Genomic DNA, 22,372 nt, shown 5'->3' with positions numbered 1-22,372 from the left:
CAAGCGAACCACAACAACAATAAGAAAAAAGTCAAAAATCAAAGCGCAAGGATTGGAACGAAAGAAGACACAGAAGAACAAGAATAAAAAAAAAAAAAAAAAAAAAAAAAAAAAAAAAAAAAAAAAAAAAAAAAGCCTTTACCTGCTACTGTTCACCACGTTGGATCCTATTTACGAAGTACGAAGTACGTACTATGTTTAGCTACAGCCTCTCGCCACGAGATCAAGGTGCTGGATCCGACAAGCATTCGTCACCGAGCATTGTAGGCCTCATGATCGATATAGGCCGTACTGCGCAAGAGATCGAGCGTTTAAATTGGAGGTCCCATTTATCACAAAAATTATCGACTAAATCGAGGGGTTCAAATACAGCTTTGCATGGGTACATCCCGACACGACAACAATCTATGTATGCACACTGTCGGGACTTGCTCATGTCCCTGTTGTTTCTTTCACTTCGTCTTGTCTTCCTGTCCTTTATTTTATTTTATTTTTTTCCCCTTCTTCTCCCGTCGTCCGGTGGAGAGGTCAAGAAAAACCCAGAAAAAAAAGTACCAGTCGAGCGGGGCCATGCCTGCTATGTTCCTCTCCCGCGGGTGTCCCCCAACTTTTCCAAGACTTTACTCGCGCCTCAGAGAACAAGCTCTTGCCGAGAGAGCCGGAAGAGAAAAAAAAACAAAGGCTCAAAATCCCCCCCTCCTCGTGGAGAGCGGTGATGTGATGCCATACCAGAAAAGAAGAAAGAAAATAGGACGAACCGAATTCTAGATGCGTCCACTTGCTGCGTGTCCTGCTTTTTTTTTTTTTTTTTGGTTCTGTTTTGCCTGCCTTGTCCTGCTTACATATTGGCGATGTGACATGCCGTCACCCGCCCAGCCCCAAGCCATATCATTCGGCAGGTGGTTAGCCCCTTTGGGTCTCCTAGATGAGCGCCAAGCCCACCCTGACTGTACTATCGGGCGCTGCCAAGAGCTTCCAAGACCGTTGGTCAAACAAAAGATGCTTGTGCAGACGCCTTCTTTACGTACCTCGTGGCATGTTAGGTCTCCCACCGTTCCCACCACTCATCTCTCCGTCTGGGCAGAGGATTTCTTGGCGAGGCACGGCTTTCCCTTGGCCGTCTTTGCCGTGATCTTTACTCCTCGTCCAATGCTCTTCTCCCCCAGTCCAACGAGCCACCTTGCCAAGTGAGAGGTCCTTGGCGCCACGGCTCGAATCATCTTGGAAATCGAACGTGGAGCCGCACCGAACATCACCCAGTGTAAGCAATACAAAGTTGAGCCTTGGCGCTTGGGGTGAATGGAGTTTCGGGACGACGAACAGGGTACACCTAACTGTGATCGTCTTGGCACAGCTGCGCATCCATTCCTTGTCTTATAATTTGACGACACTCTTTATGTTTTTCCGGCCTAGTGTGCCGACATTGTAGAAAACTGTCAAGAGAAAAAGACAAGACTCGATTTACCGTATGGAATTCCGGGGTGGGAAAATCCATGACCGAGTTTTCATTCGCCCTTCTCGGCGGCTGCCGCCTCATACCGGCACCTCTGGCACATGCACCAGCCCCCAAGGCTCCCCTCTGCCCATTCTCGGCGCTGCCGGACGCCGAGGTTGACGTCGCAGTAGTGGTTGAGTATCTCGTCTCCGGCCTTGATCCCCGCGGCGCGGCGGTCTCCTCCCCATTCCACGCGCTCCTCCTTGGCCCGCAGCACCATCCTGCCGCTCCATTCCCATGTGACGTTCGGGTCGCAGTCGTGGTTCGCGAGGCACCAAAACGGATGAACTGCCGCAACGTCGGGACGGCCGTCGCGCGTGCTCTTTCTCGCCGAGGCTGTGCCGCGGAATTTTGCGTAAAGCGTATTCATAACCCATGTGTCGTGCCTTGCCAGTGTCCGATAGATGTCGACGTCCATCGTCTCAAGGACGTGCAGCGGCGTCTCGATGTTGAACCTGAAGGAGAACGGGAGGGTCCCGGACATTGAGTGGGCATCGTTTTCGTCGACACCGCTGTTGCTGCTGCTGCTGCTGCTGCCGCGAGGAACAAAGTCGCCCCAGATGTACTTGACCTCCCTGACGTCGAGTGGGTGCGTGTCCTGGTGCTCGGCCATGGCTAGCAGGCGAGCGAGGAGTAGTAGGTAGAGCGAGTAGTCGATCTCGGCGGCGTCGGGGTCTTTTGCGATCGAGTCTACCCCCTTGTCGCAGACTGCCGGGTGGTAAAGCTCCATAGCCTGGTCGTGGCATTCTTGACTGCAAAACACCGTGTCGTAGCACTCCTCACAGTTGACGGCCTGTTGGCCTCCATCCTCAGCCGACGCCGAGTCCAGCGAAGGGAGCTCCTCCCCGCAGGCGTCGCACACGGGCTCCTGCAGCCGGTTGTTGGCCGTGAGAGCAGAAAACTCCCGCAGCACGACCTCGCCGGGCCCAATGTCGGCAGCGGCAAAGACGCCGAGCTGCTTGCATGTTCCCTGCTCCGCCACGCCGGCCGCCAGCACGGGAAGCTCCGACGCCTTGACGACGCACTTGGGCGCCATGGCCACGAGCTGTTCGTTCAGGTAGTCGAGCGACTCCTGCGAGAACCTGTCGGGCTCGTGCGTGTTCCAAGCGTACACCTCCCTACGGGCCAGGCCGGCGTCGGGCATGTCCTCCACGCCGACCGTCTCCCGTCCCAATCTCTGACGAGCGGCTGCGTTGATGAGCTCGAGGGTCGTGGTCAGCTGCTCGTCGTCCTCCTTGGCTGCCAGGCCTCGTTGGCAGAAGTTGTATGCGCTTTTGAGGCAGCCGCAACGAAGTAGACTGGACGAGAGTATCTGAAAACACTTGACTGAGGCTTCGGCCAGCAACGTAGATTCATCTCCTTTGGTGGTGGTGGCCGATGTGCCTGTACTAACTGCGGTTGCAGCTAGGGTACACTCGTGCAGCAGCTCAGCCAGCGGCCTTCCCTCGTATTTCGAGAGGCATTCAAGGGCTGATTCGTGATATTCAAACCCATCGTTTGCTACCTCGTCAGTGAGGAGCAGTGCTCTGTAGGCATCGCCACTGGCCAGGTCTGGATAGCCCAGCTCAATGTGGACTAGTGCACGTTGGAGGTAGAGTATGAGATCATATGGGCTCGACTCTAGGGCCTCGGTTAGTTCCCGTCGCCGCTCGTAGACTTCCCTGAGGGGGTCTTCCATTGCGGCTGAGGTGTGATTAGAAGTTGACTTCTAAAAAAACAAAACAACCAAGTGTGCGCCTTGATGCAGTCAACACCTGCTTAGCGATCCCAGATGCTCTTGGCTGCTGTGTGTGTAACAGGAAGAAGATGTTGCGATATAAATCCCCCTCGCTGCGTCTGTAGTAATTGTGAGAACTGGTTGGTATTACAGTGATGATTTCCGCAGCCGATCTGAGTACTATCTAGTCACACGGAACAGCAAATGAAGATCACCTCAGAGCAGGTAAACGTAAGTAAACAGTAAGCTATGGGCTGTTTGTTTGTAGAATTTGCGATCGAGGGGATTCTGAACTCGGGATGGAAATTTTCGACCCACATGCGGGGGAATAGTAACGTATTGTTGAAAGTACAAGTACCATACCTACCTATCCACGCCAGCAGAAATTTTAATCGTTTTGGGGGCCGGAATCCTCCTGTTGTATGTATATTGGCCCTGATCAAGTAGAAAAAAGATATGCAAATTGCTTAAACAAATAAAGATCTGGCTAATCTATTTCATAGATGAACAAATACAAAGTGGTGGCAAAAACTAGCTCCTTCATTGAATCTCAATCATTGTTTGCGCAAGCCCAATGAATCAACCTACCCTGCATCGCGGCTATCCATGGCAATACTCAGGGCGACAGGTCATACATACTACAGTGCATCGTGCTCATATAATTTACACCGAGACCTCGTTTGGAGGCTTGCCGGTGTATCCACCCTGTACGGATCGGGTTCATGCACTCGCCCATCGACTGCGACTCATCAAGCCAGGTACCTGGGTATCACAGCATTGAAGATAATATATAACACAATGGGAACGCTTGAAAACTTATGTAACCGAACTGGGTTTCCAACGGAATCAGACACGCAGACTAACACGTATCCCAGCCGACATTTCTATGTTCCCAACATTTAGCACGCCAATATCCAGACTAGTCCAGCGGCAAGTTGACCTGGTTCCGAAGCAGCTCAACAAGAACACGTAACTTTGCAAAAGAAGATCTCAAACTGGATTAGTCCAAATTATTTCACAAAGTGGCACATATCATTTCGGAGAGGTGAGAATATATTTCCAACGTGCTAACGTATTGCTTCCTCTCCATTTATTATTGCCATTCAAAACTTCTGCCTCCATTTTCATTTTTTCTTGTAGTACAGAAAAGGCGAACAATGACCCGCACAATGTATGTCGAATAAAAAACCGAGCAATGCTTCCCAAGATGAGATAAAAACGCACATACGGTGTCAAAGACGCAGTTGAGGATGGCATGTATATATATGAACAAAAAAGTCGAGCGCCTGTTCGCAAAATGAGAGACAAGGCGGCAAAGAAGAAGGGGTATCTTGAACGCGAAAAGGAAAATGTTTTGTTTCATCTGAAACTGGACATCGCAATGTGCCGACAGATGACGTGATTCCTCGTCGTTTTCGTTCCGTTTGCCGAAAGCGTCCCATGAAAACTGGGAAGCGGGTATAATGCCGTTGCTAAAGACGCCCAAAAAGAAACATAATGTGCGACTCGATGGTGCATGCAAGTCGTAGTGCAGCCAGGTTGTTGAAGTGGTCCTGTGCTGATATCGCGTGGCGGGAATTTGAAGCCAACCGTCGTCGGGGGAATCCCACTCTAGGGGCAAAAAAATGATACTCGAATGTAAATGGGGATGTGATGGCAGAGATCAAAAACTCTAGCCATATGCTGGTGGGAAAAAATTCAGGATGTTCGCTTCGCACCAGCAATGTAGAAGGGAAAGATGCAGTGATTCGAGGGTATGCGAGAAGTGAGAGTGTATGCGCGTGTCGTTAGTTTTAGACACAGCATTCCAAGAAATTAAAAAAGCCACCAACAAGCCGACTCTGCAAGAGAAGTGATTGATGACCCGAACCCAGGAGGACGCCGCCTCAACCGATGGAGCAGACGAGGAACTATGAAAAGGCATGTCACGCCTTTCCTCCCCTGCCCCAAATCAATAAGTGCCGTCCCAACCCAAACATAAACAGGCTCATGCCCAATCCGAGCCTGTTTTCTCAGAGAAAACCCATAATCCGTCCGCCAACCTCGTAAGAAGAAAGAAAATGAGGGGGAGTTGTGTTAAAATAACTAAGTGGCAAAAGGGGGGATTCGAAAAAGCTCAGCTTCCCAGAAAAGTATGCTTTGAAAGAAAAGCTTCCCATCCTCTCTATTGTTTCATGAGAACGCCGCGCCGATGCAGAAAAATAAAATCCAGAGTCGTGTGTTTATACAGAACCGAGTTGAAGCAGAGCCTCGACGGCCTCGCGCTCCTGTGCGTCAGAGGCCGAGGCGAAGCCCACAGTCGTGTTGTTGGTGTTGAAACCACGTGGCAGCTGGGGAGTTCGAGCCATCCCGCTGCCGTTATATACTTTGTTTGCGCCTGGCGAGACCCCGAAACCGGTATTAGAGTAGGAGGCGGCGCGGAGCCCTGCGGCACCCACAGCGGCCCAATCCTCATCGTCCGTCGCATCTTCGGGATCGTCATTGCGCATCATGTCCGTGTCGATGTAATCAGGGGCTTCGGAGCAAGACGCAGAGGCAGAACCGTCTAATGACATCTTGTCTGCCTCGTTCTCCATCATGGCCATGTCGTGGTCGTAATCTTCATGGGAGAAGGCGCAGGCTGACGCGTCCGAACTGGAATGGTGCGGCCTGCCGTCCCATCTCACCGACGAGATGGGGATTCCCATACCCTCGGTTGGAGGTGAGAGCTCTCGTCGCGCAGGTTGACCCCGGCGCCGTGCGTCCCACCTCCCCCATCCGACCTTCTCAAATACGACATCGCCATTGATTCCACCTCCTTCGCCTCCACATCCTTTCCCCTCGAGCGCGGCCACAACCAACCTCCTCGCCTTGGCGGGGGGAATGCCTGAGAAGCCGGGCACAGACGTAGTAAGGTAGCCCATGACATAGCGGATGGCCAGCGGCCCGTGATTCAACATAATCTCGGGCAGGTGGTACTTGGCGAGCATGCCGGGCGTGATAGCACCGTAGGAGTCGGGCAGGAGAGAATTTCCCCCCTGGGCCTCACCGGGGGCGCTGCCGGCGGCGTCGTGGTGCAAGTCCAGGTCCGAATCGATGGGGTCAAGCCTGGCCTTTTGCAGTTGCGCGCGCAGGCCGTGTGCCGGGAGACCCGGGGATATGGAGTTGGGAGGAGTCGGGAGAGGAAGAGGGTGATTCTTGGTCACAGGGACGCTCCGGGCCGCTACACCAGTTAAGGAGTCTCGGGGGGAGGTCGCGTGGATATCGTGAGTAGCAGTTGCCATGGTTGCCATTTTCGAGTAGTTCTTTTGGTGAGATCTCGGGAGCAAGATGCCTCCGAGATTGATGCTTCAGACGTCTGTGGAGGGAGGAGAGTCAAGGAGTCAGTGGGCTATTCGCAAATGTGATAGAGGTTGACAGGAAAATAAACCAAGATGTGATTTTGTGGTGGCAATAATAGAAAATGGCGAGCGAGGGATGAGTGTGTTGAGTCACACACGTAATCAGGTTTGACAGGGAAGTATAGATAGAACAGGTACTTACATGCAAGTCCGAAGCGAATTTAAAAGGCTGAATGAGCAAGTCGAACCGGTCCTTGTCAAAGGATCGGAAACCAAAAGAAGGGCGGATTTTTTTGTTTTGAGAATGGCAAGATGGCAAGTGCTGCAACAGCGATTATCGTACTGTGACTAGAGATAACTCTCTTTTATCTTTGGGGTTAAGGGTTTGTTGTTCTTTGTGCTTTGGGAAGGGAAGAAAGGAAGAGAAGGGGACGAGGTGCGACAAGTGTGTGCGCCAACACCTGCTAATGTACCATGTTCCGGTTCTCGCCCGCCCGGACCTGTGTCAATTACGACACACCCCAGCCAGCGACAAGCAGCAAGCAGCGCAGCAGTAGTAGCAGCAGCAGTCAGTCTATGCCATGCATCCACTGCGTCGCTCACCTGGGTCCCAGCAGTAGAGTGGAGAGCTCTCTCCAGACCGGCAGGTACCTCCTGACCGGGATCACCACGCCAGCGAAAGCCAACTTTGAGTCGCTCCACTTGTCTAAAGAAACGAGCCTTCCCTGTTCAGGGTATAACATCAATCAAGTGATTAAAAGCAGGAATGTTCCAGCAGACGACATTCTCACTCACATACACACACACACAAACCTCACTATCTGATTTTTTTTGGTCAAACAATACATGCCCTAAAGGCTTATTAGAAGTTCAATTTTGCATGCAGCTCGAGTCGCCAGCCCCCTTATACCACACAGGAATAGTGCAGGCAAACCCTAAATTAGCTACCCATTAATGTTTCTCATCTTCTTTTGCCTCCCCCGTGTAAAAGTAATATTGTAATCTGAATGAAAAAAAAAAAAAAAAAAGGGTGGTGTGGATAGCATGTGGACGACCAACGCTGATTGCTATGGATGGCTAAAAGAGGTACTTTATTGCTGGGTTGCCAAAATTGGATCAAGTGCATTTATCATTTTTGTGCCCTTCGCGAGGGTTGGGCCGCGACAATCATCATTAATTTGATCCTTGCACAGTATCGGTATTCGGACGCAGATGTCATGTCACTGCATAGGTGTTCGGGGTTGGCTTTGATTCGTGCTGGTCTTCTTCATGCTTCTAGCTCTAAATCATGACTAAATTATAAATATTGATAATGCGAATGATCCCACACCAGGAATTCGGCTTTGCTAACATGCCTTTCCCATTGACCGATGGTCAAAAGCTTCATGGAATGCGATGCATCAAGTCGTGGAAGCCATGGCTTGCATGGGCAAAAGCCAAACAACACCATGACTGAACTGTACTGTACTCTCCTTTTGTTTGTGGCTCTAGCGGCATTAGAATTGGAACCCGGGCCGCCGGAATGTACAATAGTAGGGACCCAGCCCCAGAAACACGACAACGTTCCTTTTCCTTAGTGCTTTACCCATGCCATTTACCTTGGGTACCCACCAAAAGAACCATTCCCAGGTACCTAATTTACCAGGTCGCCAAACCGGCAATTTCACGACGACATCCGGCGCAAGGGAGCTGTATTTTATTATTATTTTATTTTTTTTGTTATTTTTCGCTGGTCGTTTACATGTTATGTATCGTAACTCGTCTGAGGTTCTACCTACCTTGCACTTTGCCTTAAATTCGTCATTATCAGTAGCAAGACAAACAACTGACATTTAAAGATACCAGACTCCGATCAGTCCAAAACAAACCTTATAATGCGCTCAATCCGGTGACTTGTTTGCAGCCAGGTAGAGACGGCCAGCTCGACCAATACGACCGAATCGGGATCCCTCGCGTATCCGTGTAATAAATATATCCTGGCTGTCATTAATTTTTTTTATTTTATTTTCGCACTAGTTAAGTACTTCCCCTGTCGCCTCACAGGCCTCCTGGATCAAGGTACCGGCATGGCACCTGAGGTACCATTGATCCATTTTGTTATCCCCACAAAATCAGGGAGAGAGAGCCCTCTTTGTTTTGTGTTTTATATGTAGACTTTGGTGTTCGGACAAAACCCTATCAGGGGGATCCCTTCTGTTAATTTTGGCATCTTCGTCTTCTTTTATTTTGCGGTTTTGTCGCAAGGTGCGCTTGATGCAAATGTGTGCGCAAAAAAAAAAAAGCCCATCAAGGTCCTTGGGGGTACCTAGGTACTTTTTGGGCAGCTGAATCCCCTCGCCTAAATTGGTTTGCCTCGCTTTGCCTTGCCATTTTGTTTGCCCTGCTTACCTTACCTCACCTTACAATGAGTAGGTGGCCATTTGCGGCGTTTCCCTTATTGATAAGCTGACGCCGCCCCAAAGTTGACTCCGGGGAGGGCAACAGCCCCCATCTTCATTTGGACGAACCCTACCTTTTTTTTCTAAACAGTACCGCAGTATACCTAAATTTACCAAGGTACCTCGGATAACCCCATTTACTGCGTATCTCCGCCATGGTGTTGTTGGTGGTGCCGGCCTCATCAGCTGTTGCTATCAGCACAGGTGTGCCTGTCTTGTTCTGCTATTGGTCGTTATGCGGGTGACCAGGTGACGTCGGCGCTGGGGTCGAGAACCTCCTTGGCCAATTATCCACCACACACGTTTTCCCGGAAAGGAATATGGGGTGGGGTGTGCCCTGTTTTCTTTTTTCGGGATTTTCTATTGCACGTTGCGCACAAATTGGGTCGTTTCGTATCACGTAGTGGAATGTAGGTACGATACTTTTGGGGTTGCAGCCAGTGCAGTTCAGATAAATCAACAAAAAACATGCTGCTGCTGCTGCCACACCCCCGCATATGCAACTGCGCATCATTGCATTCCTTCCACGTTGTTGAGAATTGCTGCAAGAGGCCACTGTGGCTTGACAAGTAAGGTTTTTCGGGAAAGCCGTTCGCATCTAGCAGTTAAAGCCGGGCCTTTGATGCGCACATCTTTATCTCTCCCTGTAAATCACTATCTATCTTATGCTATTACTGTAGCTATCAAAGAAGACTATCGCATGTATCATGGTTTGTGAGTACTATCGGCAGCAGCAGCAGCAACGGGGGCCCCACAACCCGGGTTTTCGCAAAGCATGTCACAAACCCGCTTTGTACTGTACATTAGCCCCTAACGGCTCAAAGGTTCGAAACCAAGTCCGCGACGAGAGAACATGACACTGGAGGAGCCTTCCTGGGAGCGGGGATATACTACGGTACTGCACTCTGACAGGTCGCGGCGCCAGTCACCACATGTGGGTTTCGAGATCATCGCCCCGCTGCTACCCGGCATTTCCACCTTGTGTAAATCATTCCGGGATCCTCCGCCTTATGATGCGAGTTGTTTGTCATCCATTTGGTCGTTCGTGACCATCACGCCGTCAAGTGACTGGCTGTAAATGCTCCCCTTCAACGCCGCCACATAAACTCTCTTTCAAAAGACACGGCGGCCTCCGTTCTTGACGAGGAAGAAGACACAGGACAAAAGAGTTTCGACCAAAAAGCTACAACTGCGGAGACGTGGAGTTCTGGGAGGATCCACAAACGTATGCACGGTATCATCATCATCAGCATCGCATAGCCACTCCAGAAGCCAACCTTCCTTGTTGCAAGGAATCATGTCGTAGTGACGGCAGTATGGGAAACATGGGGGGGCCACCAACGATTCTCCATGTTTTAAGCACGAGCAAAATCTATGACAGACGATTGAAAACAAACTCACGATAAACTTGGCGGGGGCATAAGCCCTAATTAACGCGTCGACTTCACCATCACCAATGATGCCTGCACATGAATTAATGCCATATCCGCATTCGGAGTCTCGGGTACAAAGCTCGGCTTGTCCAACTACGTCTTTTCTCCGTAACTTGCTGCTGCGCAACACGACCGCCGCCTTCTTACCCCGCCATCGGGACAGATTTACCTGAATGTTAATTGAACAGATATTGTCTGCAAGCCTGTGCATATAAAGGATCGGCAGTCAGAATCAAAAAGCAATGTTGAAGAATGTGTGTGGTGTGATGGTGGGTATGTTCGTTGAGGGTAGTAGATGTTATGCTTCCGATGCTCTTGGCTCACAAGAGGCAAGGCAGGAAAATGGAGGGGAATTCGTGACACATAGATGCACATCCTTATTTGCGCGACAGTAATGCCCATGATAAAGGTGCTCAAGGACCAAAGAAACATTCCCATTCGGGTATCACTCACCTGTCGCAAAACGTGGAGATTCTCAGCCGATAGGTTGTAGACGTGACGATACTGGCGTATACTCTCCTCGAGCACCCCGTCCTTTGTTGCACGGCCTTCGCAGATTGCTTTCATCTTGGCTTCCATCTCTCGCCTGAGAAACGGCTTGCCAAGACTCATCTCAAAGTTCATTCGGTCAAACCCCTCAATCAGTGCCACACCAAGTTGTGTTGGGACAAAGACCTTCACACCACCACGACTGCCTCTACTGGTTGCACCGCCTCCCCCTCTTCCTCCTCGTGTGCCACCACGACCTCGGCCTCGACCCCGTCCTCCCCTTCCTCCTCTTCCCGCTGGTGCGGCTACGTCCTCCTCGTCGACGGCTCCATCGCCTGGTTGAGCATTCCGTCCTGGTAGTTCGGTTGTGCGTGCGTACTGTCTCGTCTGGATGGTTTGGATATGTTCCGCCATCGTGGCATCAGTCCCAATCCCATTGGCATCCATGAGAGCGATTAGATCAGCCTCGGTAAGATAGCTTGGCGCCTGTGTTTTGCCTTCAGTCATCATCGCCTCGGCCGGGCTGATCTGCTCACCCACGGTGAGCCGTGGCAGCTCCGCTGAGTTGCTCCAGTTTTCGTAAGGGTAGACGTCGAGGTAGTTCCTCTCTATGACGACAACGCCATGCGCATGGAACGTCTCCGGTCCATAGGTCACATCAATATCCGTAGCCATGCCTTGAGCGTCTTCCGAACAACACGCAAGGAACCGACGAACTATAAGTTCGTACACCCTTCCTGCTTCCGCCCCGATTTCGCCGAGGGCAGCGCCGGTGGCATACGTGATTGGATGGATTGGAGGGTGCGCCTTGTCGTCGTGACGGCCGTTGCGAGGCTGTTGAAACCCGCCATCAACCAGCCCCTGAGCAAATGGACCCCATCTACCGTCCTGTGTCTGCTTTTGCACCAGGGTTCGCAGATTCATACCTTTGTCGAAGCGATCTGTCTCGGTTCTGGGGTAGCTGATGAACCCCTTTTGGTAGAGTTTCTCTGCGATTTCCATGGTTTGCTGACCGCTTATCCGGATGAACTTTGTAGCCATCTTTTGGAGTTCGACCGTGGTCAAAGGCAACGGCTTCCATTTTCTTGTCGGCTTCTCCTGTACTTTGGTGACCGTTGCAGTCTTGGCCTCGATGCATCGTTCGTAGAGAATTATTACAGACGCTCGATCAAAAAGGCGACCCCTGGTCCAGGTGAAGGTTCCATTCTTTCCGTCCTTCTTGATGCTCAGCTTGATGCTCCAGAAAGTCTCGGGCACAAAATTCTTGACGCGAAAGTATCGGTCAACCACGAAGCCAAGAGTAGGGAACTGACATGATCCTAGATACTCATCTCGGTTAGCCGAAGATCACAACCCCTAGGGCTTTTTTTTTTTTTTTTCCTTGTAGGTCAGGGAATTATCTTCACCGTAACTCAACACGAGGTCTTTCAGCGGCCCATTAAGAGAGCGCAGGTTGATGGTGAGAAACCTGGTAAACGCAAAGCCTATCCGGAGATCCAGCTCTATGCGCGCTGCTACAGCAGCAACCTGCATATCATCAAGGTTGACGGGGTTTCTGGCAGCTTGTAATATGTGCCTGGGGAATTTACAGATATGGTCAGTGAGCCAGCCTTCAAAGAAGAAGAAAAAAACATCATAGAGATGTCCACTCCATCATCCAAACATACGCCCGCTCGATGTTGCTGAATCTCGCTCGTTTGACTTCGATACCAGGCTTGCCTTTCCTGGCTTCCTCTCGTATTTCACTACCAATATGTTCTCCTTCACGGTCGCAATCTGTCCAGATGAACAAAGCCCGGGCGTGCCGAGCTTGACGCTGAATGTTCTCGGCTATGTCCTTCTTGTTCTGCATCGATACGCCCGTCTTAGTTATTGCATTATCTATATGACCGCCGATCCGTTTGGACATGTCAAAAGACAAAGGTGCCAAGTCGTGAAGAATACCATGCACCAGCCTAGAGGGCTAATTATTACGCACATTTGCAACCTGAGTGTGCAAAGGAGCACTGAATAGATGGTCGGGCGTAGGTCGATGCCAGTCTTTGAAGTCGGGACCAAATTGTACCTCAGTCAGATGCCCGGTAACGCAGGTCATGGTGACCTCGCAGTTACCCCATGGGTGGCCAAAGTCATAAGTAAACGAATAATTCTTGATGTATTGAACGCTTGTACTGTGCTGTTGCGGGTGTGAGTATCACCGACGAACAAAGCAGCAGCGAGTGAGTATCTGGAAGCTTCAAACGGACCGTTTGGAACTGGCCGCCGGAGAGGTGACCGGCGACAGCCTTGGAGATGGACGGCTTCTCAGCCACACATAGTATCTTGGTCATCGTGTCTCCCTCTATAGACGCGTATTCACGAGGCTGAGCGGACGCGGTCAACTCATGACGTCCAAATATCTTTGCTGCACAGTCTCAATTCCCATTCGTTGATGTTGACCAATTTTGTCAGCATGCACCATCCACCACCTTTCTGTCTGCACCATGCGTTGTACAAGGATGGTATCCCTACCGTATCGGGAAGTCAGGGGAGCAGGCAGACAGATGATGGGTGTGGGTAGACAGAGTATGCTGGATCAAGTCTAATCGATCTTCATGCAGATTGAAAAAAAAGAAACAGGATTGGTAGACGCGCTTATTGGGCCAGTGCGTTGAATCTATTTGATTAAGGCTGTAGATAGTCTGGGTGAACTTTTTTTTTGTGTCGATTTCTATTTTGGTTGGTTGAAGCTACAATCTCGGCAAGTGACGACCCGCTGCAGAATAACAAACGATTGGTAGTGAGATCCATCAATTTGGAACAGCATTCTACCACGTAGAAACACGAACTTTAAGCTTCATCAACCAACCCTGCACCCCCTGCAACATCCATGACGCAGGGCGATCGCCAGAAAGCGGGACAATGGCGGGAGCATCGGAGCTCGGAGAGCGCGGCGTCTGGCGCTTGTCTTGTCTTGCGGCTTACATGGCGAATTTGCTTACAGGGAAATGACGCGCACACTTTCGAAATCATCATCCTTTGACAGATCATTGTTGGCAAATGCAGTGCGGCAGGATTGAGTGAACTTTTAGAGTCTTCCTCGTTGAGTCCAAAGGCAAGGGAGGTACCTTACTTTTACATAAGGGTTCCAGGTAATGCAGACCGCCAAGCATCAATCGCGCACGATGGGGCCAAAACCGGTGCATTCGTCTTAGCCCGCCATCTAGATCTCACAGGCTGACTGACATCTATTTTAAATAAGAATATCGCGAAACAGCGCCCCTCAGTGAGCATCCCCCCCCAGATTTGCGACAATCTCAACCACCGAACACGATAGGCCCGCAATACGCCCATAATGGCCCTTCCAGCCTTGAATGCGCTGGAGGAGTGCTCTGATTTCTCAAAGACGGTCGAGCCCTTTCTCCCTCAGCTCTACGAGCTTCCCAACAAGCTAGTCGAGGTCTTTACGTCAGGTGGAAGCCTGCGCGCACTCTATCTCAGCACCAACCCGCTCATCTCCGCGTTCGCCTTTTCGCTCGTGCTAGGCTTTGTCTTCTTGGTTGTCGCCGAGATCAACAAGAACTATTCACAGGTTGATAGATGCTGGAGTCTATTGCCTACAGTCTACCTGGCCCACTTCGACATATGGGCGCGCATGGCTGGCCTGCCTAGCGAGAGACTGGATACCGCCCTCTTCTTTAGCACCGTTTGGAGCGTGAGTCAAGAGCCACCCTGGGTCTGATAGTATATAATTCACTGCTGACATGTAGATCTTTATAACTAGATTCGATTGACATACAACTACGCCCGAAAGGGAGGATACAATGTTGGCTCTGAGGATTATAGATGGTGCGCGCCCTTTCTACCTTTGGCTTGTGCCATCAGGCGGGGTACTCCGACGTTAATACATGACCATCTTACTTACTGTGTTTGACAGGGAGATTGTCCGCAAAAACGCCCCAGCATGGGCTTTCCACCTCCTCAATGTCGTCTTCATCTCTTTCATCCAGAGCGTCCTCCTCTTCTTGATCGCTGCCCCCGCATATCCGATGTTGCTGGCAATCCAGTTTGAGCCGCAGGCGTCTACCGCAGATTACGTGTTCATGTCCATCCAGCTCGGGCTTGTCACCTTGGAATGGTTTGCGGACCAGCAACAGTGGGACTACCATGGCGCCAAAAAGCAATACCAGGAATCTGCCAAGGTTCCTCCAGGATACACGCACGCCGAGGTGGAGCAAGGGTTCGTTTCGAGCGGTCTCTGGGCTTATAGTCGGCACCCCAACTTTGCCGCCGAGCAGACCATTTGGTTCCTGCTCTACCAGTGGAGCTGTTATGACACAAAGGTCCTGTACAGCTGGGCGGCTGTCGGTTCGGTATCTCTGCTCTCGCTGTTCCAGGGCTCGACGTGGCTCACAGAGCTCATCACTGCTGGAAAGTACCCGGACTATAAGGACTATCAGAAGCAGGTTGGCATGTTCGTACCTACAGGACCGGCCTACAAGGCACGGGCTATGTCCAAGGGGCCCAAGATCATCAAGACGAGCGAGCTTGCGAAGAAGAATGAGGCGAAGAAGCACAAGTAAAGGTTTGGTGCCATATCGGAATCCCTCGGAGACACCACTAAATCTGTCAGCTTATTTAGCGAGTGAGGCGCAATCACTTGGATATGATTTAGCATCATACAGTGCGGTTCAGAATACAGTGCTCAATGCTGATTTCAAAGTGACTGACATGTATGCTAAGACGAAGGATAGCACATGCCAAGGAATTTCGGGAGTTCGGGATTATTGATTATCAAACCTTTGTCCCCATTTTGCGGGATGACATATCTTGCAAGGCTAGATCCGACTTTACTTTTCAAGATTCTTCGTCCGATTAGCGCGGGTTTGCCGAGTATGTACATCGGCAGGTACCTTATCTACCTTATGTCACACCTGGTCTAGTCCCTTGAAAATGACGTTCCTGAGCGAGATGAGACGAGCGAGACAGCAGAAAATGACTGGCTAGCCTCTTTATAGTGACTGTGCTACCTACGTCACAGGGATTAAACTTGTTGTGATTTTGTTTTATTATTTTCAAGTTGTCTACGAATTAGTTGACACGACGACATCCGTAACAGCTGATGAATAATGCTGAATTATGTTGTGCGGGCCCAGAAAATAGTCGTAATCTTGCCTGGGATGGCCGGTTTTCCAACCATCCTTTACGGGCTGTATATGACTTGACTTGTATTGAATGTCTACCTAGGTGCCTTGCTTGATACTAGTCTAGACTAGAGCGAACCTCAGGTGGACGCCGCCCGGATTCGCAGTCAAAGAGTCCAATACACCGACGTAAAGATCTCGGGATAAATCCATATAATTCAAGCATGTATATAGGCAGGTGCAGCGAGATTGGGAAAACAAAACCTCATAGAGGAAATTTCGGCCATGCCGCCTCATGAAAGCAGGCATGACCTAGACACAAGAAGGCAGAACTGACATGTAGTCTTAATGAACCTTGCCGCAGGCTAGATTAGCCACGACTAAACCAACTGATATTCTTAATGACCCCCCGGCGTCTTCGGGACTATCAAATCAAATCCACGTCGTAATTATAAAGCAGTCCTAGGAAATTACATATTTTTGAGCCTTTTTTTGATATTTTTATCTCGGAGAATCGATTCTTCTTTAGCAAGCTCACCATCCGCACTAATTCACCGTCCTCGAGGCCTCATGCAAGATTAAGCTTTGTTTATTATTTATTATCATTTATTTATGTTGGCATAAACACCACACAATTCTGCCAAAAGTTATTACTATAAAGAGCACTGCAAAAGAGCTCAAGAAAAGTCACTGGAAACCACCACTGCGTGAGCGCGCGTGACATAGTATTCTCTTTTGGAGCCAACCCGGTTCTTCCTGTTCACGTACTTCATCGATCGATCTATATCACTCCTCGAGTCCACCCTTTCGAATTTCTGGTCCGCGCAACTGTACAAGGTGTTGAAGATATATCCCCAAGAAAAGCACAAGTTCATCCAGGACAAGATTCACACAAAGATGGAGTCCGACGACGATTCCGGGACCCTGGGATCCCTCAACAAGTATCTCAGAATGATAAAAGGTCGAGACAGTCCCCACAGCGCAGTCGACGACGGGACTTCGCCTCAATCACGCACCTCCACCAACCTATCCTCAGCAAGCAAACCGACCAGCACCAAGGACTGCCAGCTGCCGACACGTTCGCACCGCAGCTCCATCTCTTCGACCGTATCTTCCACCATCACCGACCTGAGCGACGGCCGGCCAGGCCTGCGGGGCCGCAACTCGGCCATTGCGTCGTCGTCGTCCTTCTCCTCGTCGACGAGTCTCGAGTCGAACCGCACCACTTCGCTCACCGAGCGTCAGCGCGACCCGCTGCTGAGGGAGTTCCCAAAACCGCCGGAACAGGTCGACATTGAAGAGATGCTCACCAGACCGCCGGGTAAGTGGTCGCTCGGCCACTACTTCAACAAGTCTAGGCACGCCGCCAAGGAAACGACGCTGAAGCCGACAGTAGAGGATCGAAAGGGCGAGTTGGAAGAAGCAAAGAAACAGCTCATTGCGGCGAGGAACGAGATTCGGCACCTCGGCACAAGACGTCCCTGAGCTCTGTCAGCTTGGCGGCTGTGTTTTTTCGTTGCGGATAATCCTAATAGCGTTTGCCTGGAAAGGACGACAGACAAATCATTGCATCGGCTATACCTTGGTTTCCTCTAGAAGTACGGTCGCATGGAAAAGCAGCAAGCCATACTGCAGCCCCTAGATCGTGTCGGCATGAAGGAGTGCGTTGGATGAGTGGTTTCTAGCAATGGCGGTAGGAGACCTCTGTTGTATTCCTCGGCCCTTTTTGGATCTTGTTGGTCCAGATCTGGATAAGTCTGCAAAGAGGTATGATATACCCATTTAGAATAATAGCATTTGCATTATCATCATGAAAGTCGACTGCTATGCTACATCGTAGGTCAATTGAGCCAGCTCGTAGAACATTCGTCAACATGGCAACAACACTTAAACATTGTTCCATTCCTGTGAAAGTTTCATCGCACCAGACAAGTCAAAAATAAAGATAGCCCGGATGGATCCCCTTAGCTTGTTGCAATTGCGGTCATGCATCAGTGAAGATGGCCTGCCAAAGTGAAGCCATAGGCGATGAGCGCAATAAATGTGCCCAGGTTCAACAACGATGATATGCCGTGAAGAATACCGAACTTCTTGTTCAGTGCCTTCATCTCCTCTGAGTGAGGAGCGGGATCATAGCTGCGTTTCCCATCCTTTTTCTCTGTTGGAAGAAATGTATTGTTAATAAGTCGAACTGGAACTGAATTGGGCAGCATAAGAGACAGAGAAAACCAGGAAAGATAGAAAGAACCTACCCTGCACTCGTCTCTCCAACATGCATCCTGTTGTCGCCGGAAGCAGCCAAAGCAAGTTTGCGACACCAGTCACAAACATGGTGGCTATGGGCACCAGAAGGCCCCAGCGGTTTTGCTCGTCAAGCACACCGGCAATGCCAGATGCCGTGCTCTGGAGTCCATTCCTGGATCCAGGCCAAGTCAAGGCTAGTGTGACTGGAAGCACGGATTGAATGACAAAATAAACGGGGAATATCTTCTGTTGAAGAATTGAGAACTGCGGCCTCGGCAATGCTCTGAATGCAACTATTCCGTTGACGAAAGACTGAGAAATTGTACCTAGTCAGCATTATATTTTGATAGTCAGCAAAGGAGGAAAGTAAAGGAGGAACTCACCTGGAAAAATGTGGTGCCCAGTAGTGTGCCATATCTACAAAGTCATGAGTGTTAGCATCATACGAATTTGTGGGGTATGATCAACCATCGAGGTACTTTTCGAGAACCTCGGTTCACTCGGAAGCACCTACGAGATTATATGGTACGGAGCAGGCGAGAAAATGAGCGAACGTTCTGCCATGTCGACACGTATACCAGCGTATGTCGGCTGGAATGTCGTGTTTTTTTTGTTTTTTTTTTTTGCACAGAGAAAAGAAGAGAGGGGAGACTGAAACTCTGTTTTGTATTTCAAGGTTCGGAAGTGACGGCGTCGATTGACTGTGGCGAGGGTCAACTTAAAACGCCCAGCATTTCCGGTTAGGGAAGCTAGCCACACGTGACTGCGCGCTGTCATTCTCAAGATCTGGCGCGTCGCGCCTTCACAATGACTGCCTAAACTGGGGTACCTAACTTCCATTGTACTAACAAACGCAACAAGACTTGATGGATCTCCGTTTCTTGTATCACTGACACCAAGAAATGAGGAAATTCCAGAACATGAAAATTCTGCAATTTTAGTTGACGAGGGTGGAAAAAAGAAAACAAACACCTCAGCCTGCCAGGCCTCCGCTACACAAGATGGCTGATAAAGAGGCGACAGTCTACGTTATCGACCTCGGGTCGTCGATGGGAGACTGCAACAACGGTCGTACCGAATCTGACTTGGACTGGAGCATGCGCTACATCTGGGACAAGTTATGCACCACAACCGCCGCATCGCGCAAGACGTGGCAGGTTGGCGTAGTGGGCGTGCGGACGGATGCTACTGATAATCCCCTGGACGACGCCGGTGACCAAGGCTATAACAACATATCAGTTCTCCAGAATGTTGCTCCCATGACCCTTTCTGCCCTCAAGTCGCTGCAAGACAAACTGGTTCCTAGCAGCACTTCGGATGGTGACGTTGTCTCGGCAATCGTGGTGGCAATCGCCATGATCGACGAGGCGGCGCCTCAGCGTCTCAAGTACAGGCGCAAGATTGTCCTCGTCACGGATGGACAGGGAGCGATTGATGGTGATTCGCTAGGCGAGATAGCTGAGCGCATCAACCAGTTGAACATTGAAATTACAATCATGTAAGGCTTGCCCCATCTTGATCTCCTGTGGTTATCTGTTCAGACGTACAATTTACTGAAAAACATATCAGAGGAGTCGACTTTGATGACCCTGAATACCCATTCAAAGAGGAGGACAAGTCGCAGCTAAAGGTATGCTTGACCAAAACATCTCAAACCAACCGGTGTTGTTATTTCTAACGCCGAAACCACCATCGTAGGCCAGAAACGAGAAACTACTCAAGTCTCTGTCGAATGACTGTAAAGAGAGTGTCTACGGCACGATGATCGAAGCCGTGAATGAACTTGACACGCCCAGGATCAAATCGACAAAGCCATATAAAAGCTTTGACGGCCAACTGACACTGGGTGACCCAGAGAAATACCAGGAGGGTGCTCTAAGTATCCATGTTGAAAGATATTTCAAGACAAAACAGGCCAGGCCGATTGCCGCAAGCAACGTCATGGTCAAGTCGGAGGCAGGTGCTACACAATCAGGGCAGGATTTTGAGGGTGGCGACGGTATGGGTGGTCAGTTCACCGACTTGAGGACGGCGAGGAATTACAAGGTCCTGGATCCGGATGCCCCAGGTGGCAAGCGTGATGTTCCCCAAGAGGAACTGGCCAGGGGCTATCTCTATGGCAGGACTGCTGTTCCAATGCCCGAGTCCGAGTTCAACATAACGAAGCTCGAGACCAAAAAGAGCTTCACAATACTTGGTTTTATTCCGTGGGAAAAGGTAAGCACCCGAGCATATTTCCATAGTATGTATAATTGTGCAAAGCTGTGTGTTTAGCTAACAGCCAACAAGTATGAGAGATTCCTGAACATGGGAGAATCATCCGTGATTTTTGCGTCCAAGTTCAATGAAAAGGACGAGCTTGCCTTCTCGGCTCTGATCAACGCGCTATACGAGACGGAGTCATATGGTGTAGCTAGACTGGTCGCCAAGGACGGCAAAGAGCCACAGCTTCTACTGCTGATTCCTCACATAGACACAGACATTGAGTGTCTTTACGATGTTCCTTTGCCATTCGCAGAGGACATTCGATACTATCAATTTCCACCGCTGGACAAAGTCGTCACACTCGGTGGCCAGACTCTTACAAAACACAGGCTACTACCTAGCGACGAGCTGGAGAAAGCAATGAGCGACTACGTAGACGCTATGGATGTTTCTGCAGCTGGTGGGGATGATCAGGAGTAGGTTCATTATGCGTTTATGAGACATGATCCCCCTCTACTTTGTGCCCGAGACGACTAACAGATTTGACTTTAGGCCTCAAGAATACGCCCCGATTGAGGATACGTACTCGCCAATAATCCATCGTGTCAACCAAGCCATTCGCTTCCGTGTAGTCCATCCTGACAAGCCACTTGATCTGGACTCTAAGGTGCTTACACGATATTCGGTTCCACCTCACAAGGTCGTTTCCCAGGCCAAACACCAAATAGAAAGGCTTATCAAGGTTGCCGAAGTTAAGAAAGGCAAGTCTTGTTTCCCACATATTTTACCACAGCTTGTACTGACCGGTTCTGGTTTTCATTCTGCAGTGCCTCCAAAGGCGAAGGGCAAACGGCAACGCGAGGTTGTCAAGCCGATCTCAGGCCTAGATGTCGACGCCTTGTTGAACAACTCGGGCAACGGATCCAGCAAGGCAAAGCGAGTAAAGATCTCTGCCGAGAACTCGGTGCCTGAGTTCAAGCAGATGCTAGCATCGGCTGACAAGGTGGAGACTATCGAGAACGCTACTAAGCAGATGGGAGAGGTAGTAATATCATTCATCAATACCAGCATGGGTGATATGAACTATGACCGCGCTGCAGAAAACATGCGCGTCATGAGGGATGAGCTTGTTGAGCTGGAGGAGCCTGTGTTCTACAACGACTTTTTGAAGTCTCTCAAGACCAAGATTGTATCGGGAGAATTGAACGGGGACAGGCGCGAAATGTGGTGGAGGATCAAGTTTGAGAAGTTGGGCTTGATCACCAAGAAGGAATCTGAGGTGTCCGGTGTCACAGAAGAGGAGGCCGCTCAGTTTTTCAAAACATAATGAGCCTTGTTTATGTTTGCCATTTCACGAGCTGGTTAATGCTGGGCATACTGTGTAGAATACGGGCTGAGTTTATTGTTTGGCTTGGGGCGTTGTGTGGTGTAGTTGATTGATTGGTGGATATCAGGGCGTTTGTGAGACGTGGGATGATTATGTACCTAGCGAAATCATGCCTATCTACCTGTAAGCATTACTTCAGGTCACCTTTTATGACATATCAAGCCGTCATCCTCTTTGAGTCCCTGAAACAAACAAACAACCAATCCACCTTGAAGAGGCAGTTGATTGATTCCTACCATAAATTCGGACTAGGTTAGTGGTATACGTGACAGGACAAACGCCCAATAGTTGATGTCCTTTTCCTCGTTCCTTCCTTACCTGGCAATAAACCTTCTATCACTTTCTATTCATTTTACCTGCCGTACATGCCCGCCTACCTACCTAGGTAGGTAAGGTAAGGTAGGTGCCTTATTCATCTAGGTAGCCGAATCCCATTCTACTTTGCACTTTTTACAGCCCGTCGAAGAATTCTAGGTAGGCTTTCGAACTCCAATCACCTACCACCCGCCTGAGTAGCCAAG

The 22,372-nt window shown here is 50.0% G+C and overlaps 8 protein-coding genes across 8 annotated transcripts; 3 read left to right on the top strand and 5 right to left on the bottom strand.

Moving 5' to 3' along the window:
* Positions 1-1,505: 1,505 nt before the first annotated feature.
* Positions 1,506-3,173, bottom strand: PgNI_04634 (uncharacterized protein; the record flags this gene model as incomplete). The annotated part of the gene is made up of 1 exon (XM_031124678.1): positions 1,506-3,173. One exon carries the CDS (start codon positions 3,171-3,173, stop codon positions 1,506-1,508), a length of 1,668 nt encoding a protein of 555 aa, XP_030985485.1.
* Positions 3,174-5,434: 2,261 nt separating this feature from the next.
* Positions 5,435-6,484, bottom strand: PgNI_04633 (uncharacterized protein; the record flags this gene model as incomplete). Its single annotated transcript, XM_031124677.1, has 1 exon — positions 5,435-6,484. The coding sequence occupies one exon, from the start codon at positions 6,482-6,484 to the stop codon at positions 5,435-5,437; it is 1,050 nt and encodes a 349-aa protein (XP_030985484.1).
* Positions 6,485-8,028: 1,544 nt separating this feature from the next.
* On the bottom strand, positions 8,029-8,519 carry PgNI_04632 (uncharacterized protein; the record flags this gene model as incomplete). The annotated part of the gene is made up of 2 exons (XM_031124676.1): positions 8,029-8,221; positions 8,401-8,519. The coding sequence occupies 2 exons, from the start codon at positions 8,517-8,519 to the stop codon at positions 8,029-8,031; spliced, it is 312 nt and encodes a 103-aa protein (XP_030985483.1).
* Positions 8,520-9,660: 1,141 nt separating this feature from the next.
* On the bottom strand, positions 9,661-13,605 carry PgNI_04631 (uncharacterized protein). The gene is made up of 8 exons (XM_031124675.1): positions 13,404-13,605; positions 13,139-13,296; positions 12,871-13,068; positions 12,560-12,738; positions 12,299-12,468; positions 10,857-12,211; positions 10,372-10,572; positions 9,661-10,177 (listed from the first exon to the last, which is right to left on the bottom strand). The coding sequence occupies exons 2-8, from the start codon at positions 13,220-13,222 to the stop codon at positions 10,154-10,156; spliced, it is 2,211 nt and encodes a 736-aa protein (XP_030985482.1). The 5' UTR covers positions 13,223-13,296; positions 13,404-13,605; the 3' UTR covers positions 9,661-10,153.
* Positions 13,606-13,819: 214 nt separating this feature from the next.
* PgNI_04630 (uncharacterized protein) lies at positions 13,820-15,805 on the top strand. Its single transcript, XM_031124674.1, has 4 exons — positions 13,820-14,023; positions 14,134-14,586; positions 14,656-14,720; positions 14,809-15,805. The coding sequence occupies exons 2-4, from the start codon at positions 14,227-14,229 to the stop codon at positions 15,452-15,454; spliced, it is 1,071 nt and encodes a 356-aa protein (XP_030985481.1). The 5' UTR covers positions 13,820-14,023; positions 14,134-14,226; the 3' UTR covers positions 15,455-15,805.
* Positions 15,806-16,912: 1,107 nt separating this feature from the next.
* On the top strand, positions 16,913-17,500 carry PgNI_04629 (uncharacterized protein; the record flags this gene model as incomplete). The annotated part of the gene is made up of 1 exon (XM_031124673.1): positions 16,913-17,500. The coding sequence occupies one exon, from the start codon at positions 16,913-16,915 to the stop codon at positions 17,498-17,500; it is 588 nt and encodes a 195-aa protein (XP_030984249.1).
* Positions 17,501-17,795: 295 nt separating this feature from the next.
* PgNI_04628 (uncharacterized protein) lies at positions 17,796-18,911 on the bottom strand. The gene is made up of 4 exons (XM_031124672.1): positions 18,774-18,911; positions 18,643-18,676; positions 18,268-18,571; positions 17,796-18,173 (listed from the first exon to the last, which is right to left on the bottom strand). Exons 1-4 carry the CDS (start codon positions 18,821-18,823, stop codon positions 18,007-18,009), a joined length of 555 nt encoding a protein of 184 aa, XP_030984250.1. The 5' UTR covers positions 18,824-18,911; the 3' UTR covers positions 17,796-18,006.
* A 177-nt stretch (positions 18,912-19,088) lies between these two features.
* PgNI_04627 (uncharacterized protein) lies at positions 19,089-21,791 on the top strand (the record flags this gene model as incomplete). The annotated part of the gene is made up of 5 exons (XM_031124671.1): positions 19,089-19,757; positions 19,829-19,889; positions 19,958-20,476; positions 20,534-20,940; positions 21,005-21,791. The coding sequence occupies exons 1-5, from the start codon at positions 19,261-19,263 to the stop codon at positions 21,789-21,791; spliced, it is 2,271 nt and encodes a 756-aa protein (XP_030984251.1). The 5' UTR covers positions 19,089-19,260.
* Between the last annotated feature and the right edge of the window lie 581 nt (positions 21,792-22,372).

The sequence above is a fragment of the Pyricularia grisea genome, assembly GCF_004355905.1.
Source record: "Pyricularia grisea strain NI907 chromosome Unknown Pyricularia_grisea_NI907_Scaffold_2, whole genome shotgun sequence".
NCBI classification, from domain to species: Eukaryota; Fungi; Ascomycota; class Sordariomycetes; order Magnaporthales; family Pyriculariaceae; genus Pyricularia; species Pyricularia grisea.
Note: the sequence above shows the minus strand (reverse complement) of the source record. Positions and strands in the feature narration are given on the sequence as shown.

Excerpts from the sequence above, each read along its gene's own strand:
- PgNI_04631 (XM_031124675.1), bottom strand. The coding sequence starts at position 13,222 with ATGACCAAGATACTATGTGTGGCTGAGAAGCCGTCCATCTCCAAGGCT. Across the intron at positions 12,469-12,559 it reads TTCAGCAACATCGAGCGGGC|GCACATATTACAAGCTGCCA; the intron begins GTATGTTTGGAT and ends TAAATTCCCCAG. Across the intron at positions 10,573-10,856 it reads ATCTCCACGTTTTGCGACAG|GTAAATCTGTCCCGATGGCG; the intron begins GTGAGTGATACC and ends ATTAACATTCAG.
- PgNI_04630 (XM_031124674.1), top strand. The coding sequence starts at position 14,227 with ATGGCCCTTCCAGCCTTGAATGCGCTGGAGGAGTGCTCTGATTTCTCA. Across the intron at positions 14,587-14,655 it reads TCTTTAGCACCGTTTGGAGC|ATTCGATTGACATACAACTA; the intron begins GTGAGTCAAGAG and ends CTTTATAACTAG. Across the intron at positions 14,721-14,808 it reads GGCTCTGAGGATTATAGATG|GGAGATTGTCCGCAAAAACG; the intron begins GTGCGCGCCCTT and ends TGTGTTTGACAG.
- PgNI_04628 (XM_031124672.1), bottom strand. The coding sequence starts at position 18,823 with ATGGCAGAACGTTCGCTCATTTTCTCGCCTGCTCCGTACCATATAATC. Across the intron at positions 18,677-18,773 it reads GCTCCGTACCATATAATCTC|ATATGGCACACTACTGGGCA; the intron begins GTAGGTGCTTCC and ends ATGACTTTGTAG. Across the intron at positions 18,572-18,642 it reads TGGGCACCACATTTTTCCAG|TCTTTCGTCAACGGAATAGT; the intron begins GTGAGTTCCTCC and ends ACAATTTCTCAG.